The sequence below is a fragment of the Myxocyprinus asiaticus genome, chromosome 12, assembly GCF_019703515.2.
Source record: "Myxocyprinus asiaticus isolate MX2 ecotype Aquarium Trade chromosome 12, UBuf_Myxa_2, whole genome shotgun sequence".
In the NCBI taxonomy this organism is placed as follows: Eukaryota; Metazoa; Chordata; class Actinopteri; order Cypriniformes; family Catostomidae; genus Myxocyprinus; species Myxocyprinus asiaticus.
In genome coordinates this window covers 47,776,062-47,787,082 of record NC_059355.1, presented here as the reverse complement: position 1 = coordinate 47,787,082, position 11,021 = coordinate 47,776,062, and the positions used below count along the sequence as shown (strand labels likewise).

Below are 11,021 nucleotides of genomic sequence, written 5' to 3'. Positions count from 1 at the left end.
CTTTAGACGCATATGAACTTAAGTGACATCCCATTCTTAATCCATAGGGTTTAATATGACGTCGGCCCACCCTTTGCAGCTATAACATCTTCAACTCTTCTGGGAAGGCTTTCCACAAGGTTTAGGAGTGTGTTTATGGGAATTTTTGACCATTCTTCCAGAAGCGCATTTGTGAGGTCAGACACTGATGTTGGACGAGAAGGCCTGGCTCGCAGTCTTCGCTCTAATTCATCCCAAAGGTGCTCTATCAGGTTGAGGTCAGGACTCTGTGCAGGCCAGTCAAGTTCTTCCACACCAAACTCGCTCATCCATGTCTTTATGGACCTTGCTTTGTGCACTGGTGTGCAGTCATGTTGGAACAGGAAGGGGCCATCCCCAAACTGTTCCCACAAAGTTGGGAGCATGGAATTGTCCAAAATCTCTTGGTATGCTGAAGCATTCAGAGTTCCTTTCACTGGAACTAAGGGGCCAAGCCCAGCTCCTGAAAAACAACCCCACACCATAATCCCCCCTCCACCAAACTTCACAGCTGGCACAATGCAGTCAGACAAGTACCGTTCTCCTGGCAACTGCCAAACCCAGACTCGTCCATCAGATTGCCAGATGGAGAAGCGTGATTCGTCACTCCAGAGAACGCATTTCCACTGCTCTAGAGTCCAGTGGCTGCGTGCTTTACACCACTGCTTCCAACGCTTTGCATTGCACTTGGTGATGTATGGCTTGGATGCAGCTGCTCGGCCATGGAAACCCATTCCATGAAGCTCTCTACGCACTGTTCTTGAGCTAATCTGAAGGCCACATGAACTTTGGAGGTCTGTAGCGATTGACTCTGCAGAAAGTTGGCGACCTCTGCGCACTATGCGCCTCAGCATCCGCTGACCCCGCTCTGTCATTTTACGTGGCCTACCACTTCGTGGCTGAGTTGCTGTCATTCCCAATCGCTTCCACTTTGTTATAATACCACTGACAGTTGACTGTGGAATATTAAGTAGCAAGGAAATTTCACGACTGGACTTGTTGCACAGGTGGCATCCTATCACAGTACCACGCTGGAATTCACTGAGCTCCTGAGAGAGGCCCATTCTTTCACAAATGTTTGTAGAAGCAGTCTACATGCCTAGGTGCTTCATTTTATACACCTGTGGCCATGGAAGTGATTGGAACACCTGAATTCAATTATTTGGATGGGTGAGTGAATACTTTTGGCAATATAGTGTATATATATATATATATATATATATATATATATATATATATATATTATGACAAAAAAATCCAAATGCAAGTGCTTTTTTCCACACATTCACCAACTAGGCAGACTAACTATGTGCAAATTTACAGTATCCTTCAGACAACATGGCAGCCAGATCAGCCTCTGTTCCCTAGTGCTAGTGAAAAAATAACAGGCTGTCATGTGTATTCTGTTGATTCATGTCTTTTATTTTGAAATGTTTAGTTCCTGTTTCCCTTGTCATGTGATTCCTGTTTTCCCTCCATGTTCATGTGTCATGTTTTCATTGGTTTATTGTTTAATTAGCTTGTTATCAGTTCTGTTTGTTCATTGGTTTATGTTCCCCCATGTCCATGTATTTAAGCCTCATGTTTTCCATTGTGTAGTTATCAAGTATTGAATGTGAGTGTAGATGGTCAAGTCAAGTCAAGTCAAGTCAAGTCAAGTCAAGTCAAGTCAAGTCAAGTCAAGTCAAGTCAAGTCAAGTCAAGTCAAGTCAAGTCAATGTCTGTTCATGTTTAGTTCACATGTGTAGTTAGGGCTTTCACTTTTGTAAATAAACTGCACTTGGGTTCTTCATCTTCACTTCATTGTTGCCATCATTGTCAGCAGCCAACATCGTTACACAGGCACATATTACTGTTACCTAAGACAAACACAGAACTTTTTTCAAACAGAACATTTCCAAAACTAGATAACTGATGTGCTCTCTGTAATAGATTTTGCCAATACCAATATGTCTTGAACTGCTGATATTCAAAGAGTTTTTTTTTTTTTTATTCCCTCTATATACATATATAACATATATAATACACAAATAGGATGGCCAAACACTTTTCTCCTAAAACCCTGTTACACCACAAAATTCCTTATACTGTATTATGCTAATGGTTAAAACTGACTAACTTCAGATGCAAGAGGAACAGATAATTTGTGTGTGTGCTGTACACAAATACTTGTGACATTTCAGACATCTTTTATTAGTCTTTGAATAATTTTTTTTTCTGGAGCAGACCTGGCATCGTCCATGTTTTCCAGCAGCTGCTGGAGAAGTGATTGCTTCAGGCCAACTTTGAATCTCCCTCACAGTGGACGCAGCAAAAAGTGACCTAGGAAGGCGCTCTCTCCTGTCAATGTGAGGCCTCACCAAGGCATATCCTAGCTACTCCAAGAATATTCTCCTCTGGTTCATTTTGCCACCACACCACTCATTGTTGATGGCACACCATATCACAAACGCATTGTATGCACTGATATCCAGGATGTTGAAGAATATTACCTGGGGCCAACAAGCGGTCTTTCATTGACAGCTGTATGTGGCTGTCCACTTTGTCCAGGTTGTCTACCCCTCCTTTTGTGTTATTGTAATCTAACACCATGTCTGGTTTTTTGTCATCTCTGGTGCTCAAAGATGTATCTCTGTGCAATGTGCTCATCAGGAGGACATGTTTTGGGGGGGAGGGGGAGGGCAGTAGGAGACAAGTGTAGTAGTGTCAGTGAATGCAAAGATGGACGATGTTGTCTCCCTTACTTTAGTCTGAACAAGCTCTTTTGGAAGCTCTGTCTTGTTTTTTCTTATTGTGCCCAACATTGTAAGCTTGCTTTTCAGCAGTTCTTCTCCTAGTGCATATGAAGTAAAAAAGTTGTCACATGTCACAGTATGGCCAGAGAGCCCATCAGTGACATCCAACACAACTCTCATAGCCTGTTTTTTTTCTGATGCATCTCCAGGAGGTTTTCCTGTGTAGACTTGTAATTTCTGAGCATAGCTATTATTGGCATCACAAGCTGACCATATCTTTATACCACATCTCACAGGCTTGCATGGCATGTACTGCTGAAAGGGACATTTTCCTCTGAACGGAACAAGACATTCATCGACAGTCAGATAGGGACATGGGTTATAGAAGTGGGGCAGTTGCTGAACCCATCTATCCCAAACATCCCTTATCGCTGCCAGTTTGCCAGTGTTTCCTCCTGTGAACTCTTGTCTCCCTGTTGTCAAAGCGTATGTCTCGTGACAGGACATGAAAAGTTTCAAGAGACATGGTAGCTGGGAAAATAGCTCTACCAGTCTTTGCATTCCAAAGGCTACTTGTAGCCTCACTTTTTGATCTGTATACTCCAGCAAGGAGCACTAGCCCAATATAGCTTTGAAGGAGGATCGCATCTACATCTTTCCACTTGTCACCATAAACCTGCCTCCCCTTTAAATTTGTCATCTCAAGAATAATTCTTTCAATTGGAGGTGAGATGTAAAGCTCGAAAGCCAACTTTATGTCTGTGACATGGCTTACTCCATACCTGGTAGGACCTGGGACCATTTTGATTGTATTTGTATTGCTAAATCTACCCCTTTGCTCAGGTGGTGAGAGAGACCATAACAATTTTCCATTTTTGGAAACAAATGTGCCTGGTCTGGGCAGCTGAGCAACAGGGACCCCTTGTGGTTGTGAGGATTCAGAAAGGCCATCCTCTGGAGCATTACTCTCATCAGAGGATCCAACATAATTTGTGTGTGTGTGTGTGTGTGTGTGTGTGTGTGTGTGTGTGAGAGAGAGAGAGAGAGAGAGAGAGAGAGAGAGAGAGAGAGAGAGAGTTTTGTATTGAGAAATTGCACCTTAGGTACCAAACCTAACACAATTGTAGCTGAAACAAATGTTTAGTGAATTCACCCCTGAGTTAGGTTGTGAACAATTACTGTGCTAAAAACCGTGAAGCTTAAAATATCTCTTTCGAGTGTAGTAAGAAATGTACTGTAGGTTTACTATGGTTTCGATCATAAAGAAAGAACCAGGGCTTTCTATTCCACAAAAACACTAGTTATTTTTTTTAACTACAGAGTGTGTCTGAAATTAAAAATCACTATTGACATTATCATGCAGTACAGAATTTGTATTTTCTTTATTAATAGAGGTTTATAAACTGAGATGTAGTGTAAAAAGAATACTGCAGTAGTAATAGACCTACTACCTAGAAAAAAAAAGCTTCATTTCATAAATGCAAAATATAATTTCTTTTGATTTTGGGGTAAAGATGACCCAGATGTGATATTGACCTGTTTCCTAAAACCCATTGCTCTAATGGACATATTTCAAATAAAAACAGAAGATGTTCATGTTATTATTGGTTGCACAGCATGACTGATGTGTCTTATATGTACTATACTTTTATTACATAGTCATGGAGATGTTAATGAATGTTTTTCTTATTGGAAAACAGTAACAACTGAAAAAGACAAGTATAAATGACTTAATCTTAATTCTTGAGTATTAATCTTAAATACTGATCTGCATCTGGATGGAATGCTTGTCATGTCCCGCTATGGAAAGAGACTGATCTGGGATCATTCATGACAAGGTCGAACAAGGGTTGAATAATATATGTATTATTAATTCTATTTAAAATATGTAACAATATGACAGTAATTTAAGCGCAGCTTCTGTAAAAATAAAAAGCCAAATTTAAATGTGTAAAAATGTTTAATGGGAGGAAATAGTAACCGACTAGTCATTCCAGTGTCAAACAACATCAGATCCGTTTAGTCCACTAGTCTCGCACATCCCTAGCAGCTCCGTGATCGTGCGTAACAGGACGTAAAGGTGGCAATGACGTCACTTTCTGAACGCCCACTGAACGTTTCACATCCGGTTTAACTGAGTATTATTAGCGTTAACCTGAAGTATTACTTACCTAACCTAACTTTAACCTGTCAAGAACTTAGTCGACCACATCAGCACATCGCGGGTTCATCTTATCTAGGGTTTGAGTTTTTACCACCTTATGACTCTCAAAAGCGGATGTCAACAAAGTCGCAGGTTAGCGAGGATTTAGCAAGCTGATGCTAATAAACAGTAAGCACTTTGTTTTGGATAATTTGGGCATGTAAAATAACCGCATTACATCTCGAACCCTTACAAAAATTATCAGTTGTCAGAATTGTACTTTATTACATTATTATACAATTGGACCGATTGATTAACGTATACATGTACCATGATATTTACGTGGTACTTATTGTAGTGTTGACATTTCTCGCTTAGTAATAAGTTGCTGGAGATTTTACAAACAAATAGACCTCTGCATTGTTATTCTACTAGTACTAACTCACCCTGCAGTCTCTCAACATAGTTAGCTGGCTACTTAGCAGGGATGTAGCAATAATATAATTTCTATTCCCTTGTTATACAGCATGTTTAGGGATCATAGATGTGTTGTTAAAGGAAAATTCCGGGTTCAAAACAAGTTAAACTCATCATATGTGGCATAATGTTGATTACAACAAAAAATTAGGCTAATTTCATCTTGTCCCTCCTTTTAAAAAACAAAAAGCAAAAGTCTGGGTTACAGTACATTACAGCACTTGCAATGGAAGTAAACGGGGCCAGTCTGTAAACAAAAAACTTACTGTTTCAAAAGTTTAAATTAACATGGTTTTAGTGTGATACAATCACTGTCTAGTCTTTTCTGTGGGTTATATCTAGTTTTACAACTTCGGTTTCATGCCGACGTAACGCTGTAAACTCTGTAATCCCGCAAAACCTACGATTTAAACAACTTTACAGCTCAAACAATGCACAAGTTTTAACAAGAATGAATGCAGTGTTGGGTGTAATGCATTGCTAAGCAATTAATTACTGTAATTACATTACTTTTTCATTGGAAAATGTAAAGTAAGGGACTACTCTTAATTTTCAGTACTTTAATTACAGTTACTTCTGATGTAATTGTGTTAAATACTGTATAGTCTACAGAACAATTCTATACAAAGCAATACAGAATTGAATTTGGCCAGTTCATGAATAATTTATTTGATTTTATATGATTTATTTGAAAGAATTAAAAGAACAGTTTCATGTCTATCCTTGTATTTTTCATCTGGACGAGGTTGATCAGGGTTTTAGAAAGTAATGCAATTACTTTTCACAGTTAGTACAGTAATCTAATTACACTGTAGGAGATGTGATTATTAGTTAGTAATTAATGACTTTTTTTTAGAGTAACTTACCCAACACTGAATTAATGTATTTTTATAAAATTATAAACTTCACATTTCTGCTGTTAAACCTTTCAAAAATTGACCACATTCACTTCCGTTGAATGTTGGAATCAAGGCAGCTCACTAGATCGAGATAATAGTTTGTCTCTCTATGCTTTGTTTTGCAGGACTTGTGTAGGCTGACCCATTTAATCTCAAACCCTTGGGTTTATTTTACCCCTCCTGTTGCATCTGTCTGGGGACGTGTGTCGTGCCTCTCTTGTCCAGCAACATGGCCAGTCATTTCCGCAGTTACGTGTGGGATCCAGTCCTAATCATCTCTCAGATTATCCTAATGCAGTGCATCTACTACAGCTTCTTGGGTCTGTGGCTGGCTGGTGTGGATAGTTTGGTACAGACCAGTAAATCACTCGACCAGATATTCAGCTATGAGGTAAGAACTGCCTTTACTTATCTCATTTAGTTAAAGGAATATTACGACAAAAACTAATTTTGACTCGTTCCTCCTCTTCTTAAAAGAAAGAAAGAAACCGAAGTTACAGTGAGGTATTTACAAAAGAAGTGAATGGGGCCAATTTGTTTAGGGTTTAAAGGCAGAATTTTTTTTTACAGCATTACGTCGTCATGGGAAAAAGTTGTAAAATTGGATATAGCAGTTTAGTGATCATTGTACAAAAAATGTTTGACAGTAAAATGTCACACTTTACCAAACAGAATCAAGTATTCCAGAAAGCTGTGTAATAAATCATTGTAATTACCTCAAAAAAGCAGTCAACAGATTGTAGTAGATTGCAAAACATGCATCCATTTTATTGAAAGGCAATAAACATCCAGCTTCTTAAATAATAGTGCTGCATTTTTCAATTTGATGCCTTTCAAAGTCAAATACGGCAACTCCGATTTTTTACTTTGTTTGAAGGCTCTTGGCTTTTCAACAACGCAAGGTCGCCTCTCGATGATGGCATTCATTCTGAACTCTCTTACGTGGTAAGTGAATACTAAAGGCATAGTTCTCCCAATAATGTAAATTCTGTCATCATTTACTCACCCTCATGTCGTTAGAAACCCGTATGACTTTCTTTCTTCGGTGGAACACAAAATGAGATGTTTTGAAGAATGTTGACACAGCTTGTTTCCATGCAGTGAAAGTGAATGGGAGTAGACCCTGTCGAGCTCAGAAAAAGCACCATAATAGTAGACCATATGATTTGAAGCTGTGCGATAGCTTTGTGTGAGGATCTTTTTGAACTCTTTCTCTTCTCGTCCTCAGTGCCCTCGGCCTGTGGTGTTTCATTCGACGTGGAAAACAGTGCCTGGACTTTACCGTCACTGTGCATTTCTTCCACATGATTGGCTGCTGGATCTATAACGCCCACCTCCCCGCCACCCTGTCATGGTGGCTTATCAATGTTGCCTGTATGGCCCTCATGGCAGTCATTGGCGAGTACTTGTGTATGCGAACAGAACTCAGAGCCATTCCTGTGAACACAGCACCTAAATCAAACCTATGAGAACTAGAGACTGGCCACAGTGAATCAGCTAGTGTGTGTGATGGTGGCACCGCAGGCAGTACTAATGCTGCTGTGGTTTTTTCCCCAGTGTTTGACGATGGGAGGATAATTGGCTCTGAGGATGGACAGAAATGGCTTGGTTTCTCAGTGATGGATCAGTCGTGTCACTATGTTTTATCAGACGTTTAGACGTTTTCAAGCGAAGCACATGATAATGGTGACTTCATGGGACTTCCTTCAGTCAGCATTATGGTGGCATTCTCATCATTTCGAAAGGACGATTGTAATTACTTTTGTTTAGGACCAACCTAACATTATTTCCAGATGGTTACTGAAAATATGATGGAAACAGTCTATTTTAACAGGACAGATCCAAGTTTCATGTGTATCTTAAAAATAAACTACAATATATGATAATGGTTACAATAAAAATACAAATCTGAGTTTCTCAGTGTCACCCCATTTGTTGGAAATAAAAGGTTGTTTCGGCTGATTCAAATCTTTGCTAACCACCCCAATTATTTTCCCCAAGCTATTGAAATCAATAAAATCTTAAAGGGATAGTTCACCCAAAAAATGAAAATTCTCTCATCATTTACTCACCCTCATGCCATCCCAGATGTGTATGACTTTCTTTCTTCTGCTGAACACAAATGAAGATTTTTAGGAAAATATTTCAGCTCTGTAGGTCCATACAATGCAAGTCAATGGTGACCAGAACGTTGAAGCTCCAAAAAGCACATAAAGGCAGCATAAAAGTAATCCGTACAACTCTATTGGTTTAATCCATGTCTTCAGAAGCGATATGATAGTTATGGGTAAGAAACAGATAAATATTTAATTCCTTTTTTTTTTAACTATAAATCTCCACTTTTGCTTCCACATTCTTCTTTAGTTTTTTTGGTGATTCGCATTCATAGTGTATATTGCCACCTACTGGTCAGGGCTGGTCAAAGGTGGAGATTTATAGTGAATAGGGCTGAAATGATTAGTCAATGTATCCACAATATCAACAATAAATAGATCGCAAAGTATGAGGGAATTATAATGCAAAAATACAAAATAAGACAGAAGCACTCTCGTTGTGGAATAAGTGGAGCTGGAGCTGCCACTCCGCTGAACATTATTATTAACATTATCATTATTATTATGAGGGTAGTCTTCGCCCCATTATACACGGCAACAAAATACGTTTTTGATTTGTTTTTGTTTTGGCTTGTTTTCCAATATAAATATCTAAAACTCCTTTAAAACAACGTACATTTACTTTAGCAGCTATACTGCAGAAGAAAAAAATTGTTTTCTGAGAATGTTGAATATAATATTATTGAATAATATTAAAATTGTCTAAAAATCCTTAAAACAAGATGCATTCACCTGAGAAGCAGCATATAAGATATTTAAACTTGCTTTTAGAGAACAGGTCTTGAATATAAGTATATTTTGTCTTTACTGCACTCGCAGAAGTTAACCAAGTGAAAAAATACACTTATATACAAAATACACTTATATTTAAGATACATTCTGTTAAAGCAAGTCTAAATATCTATATGTTGCTTCTCAAGTAAATGTTTATTGTTTTAAGAATTTTTTTAATATTTTAAATGGAAAACAAGACAAAAACACTTGATAACAATAGGATTTTTTGCAGTGAATTCCTTCACTGAATTAAACTTAAAATTATGTCGATGATTTTGATGATTTTTTCCTCTTTATTGTTAGTAAGCACGGTTAATACAACCTTTTATGTCGGGGCACAAGCTAAATAGTTGGTTAAGAGCTAATGATTAATCATTGCAAGAATCGCCGAATAGTCGAATAATCGTTCTAATAATTGTTAGACTAATCGATAATCAAAATAATTGTTGGTTGCAGCCCTAATAGTGAAAAAAGACTTAAATATCGATCTGTTTCTCACCCACAACTATCGTATTGCTTCTGAAGACATGGATTAAACCACTGGAGTCATATGGATTACTTTTATGCTGCATTTATGTGCTTATTGGAGCTTCAAAGTTCTGGCCATCATTCACTTGCATTGTATGGACCTACAGAGCTGAAATGTTCTTCTAAAAATCTTCTTTTGTGTTCAGCAGAAGAAAGAAATTCATACATTATGAGTAAATAATGAGAGAATTTTCATTTTTGGGAGAACTATCCCAAGTTTAAAGTCATGGAATCATTTTCATTTAATTTAATCAGCTAGAACTTGTTCTTGATGCAGTCTTTACAAAATGGTTTCCATATTCCATATTAAATAATCACGAATGACTGGAGAATTAAAGGAAATTTAGTGGTCAAAATGTATGGGAACTCTGAAAGTGGCTGTGTCATTAACCTCAAAGGTCAGTTTGTCTAACCAGTTTAGTTATATTTTTTTAAGGTTCCCACGGCAATGGAAAACCTGGAAATATCAGGAAATTTGAAAATTGTAATTTCCAGGCCTGGAAAAGTCATTAGCGAACACTAATTTTACTAGTTGATCAGCTGTAAAATATTTCATTGGCTATAAATTGCTCTTTGCGAGTGCAATCTCTATAAAATTATGTATATTTTTTAAATCTTTATCGTTAATCATGGAAATTCACTGGTAAAAAGGTGTGGGAACCCTGCATTTTACATGTATTTTTTTATCCGCTTCACTGTCAGGACAAATTAGTATTTCCTGTAAGTAAAATCAGTATAAGATTATTTTAAAATAATTCCTGCAGTGATGTACGAGTCCAGTTTTTCAGCTTTTTTGAAGTTGAGAGAGAAATTAATGTAAGGTTTTTGCTTACACTTTAAGGTTCTCTGTTTGCAATAAAACTAATTTACTGCAATATCTGTGTCATTTTATAAACTGTACTCTTAGTTTATCAGAAGGCTGAGCTTTGGATGCTTTAGTAAGTGATATCATATTTCCTGTGTTAACCCTGCAACATCCTATCTCAAACACTTTCCACCCATGTTATGCTGAATAAGACTGCTAAAAAAAACTGAACCATATCATGTCAACTATGTATTGCTCCAGTCTCACGCAATTTATTAAAAGATAATGAAACTGGGTGATATAATTGCAAAAGGTGTTGGCACATTCATAGACCCGTTTTTGAGACATTGTACTGTTTTGAAAGTCTGTTACCAACGCTGCACAAGGAAACATCTCATAGTTGCATGTAACAGTACTTGAGAAATCAATCAAAGTTGTTTTCACATATATTCTGAAGTTGTTACAGTTTTCTCAAACTTTTTGTCTGAAAAAAATCATGTTCTGCAAGTGCTATTTCTGTTGATGGTT

At 37.6% G+C, this 11,021-nt stretch overlaps 1 protein-coding gene across 2 annotated transcripts; it reads left to right on the top strand.

The window, feature by feature from the left end:
* Window positions 1–4,843: 4,843 nt before the first annotated feature.
* On the top strand, window positions 4,844–8,426 carry LOC127448980 (protein SYS1 homolog). Of its 2 annotated transcripts, none has more exons than XM_051712004.1 (4): window positions 4,844–5,049; window positions 6,398–6,663; window positions 7,150–7,217; window positions 7,501–8,426. In XM_051712004.1, the coding sequence occupies exons 2-4, from the start codon at window positions 6,502–6,504 to the stop codon at window positions 7,739–7,741; spliced, it is 471 nt and encodes a 156-aa protein (XP_051567964.1). In that variant the 5' UTR covers window positions 4,844–5,049; window positions 6,398–6,501; the 3' UTR covers window positions 7,742–8,426. The 2 variants fall into 2 exon arrangements, with proteins under 2 accessions (XP_051567964.1, XP_051567963.1); XM_051712003.1 differs by having other exon boundaries at window positions 4,844–5,085.
* Window positions 8,427–11,021: the final 2,595 nt, after the last annotated feature.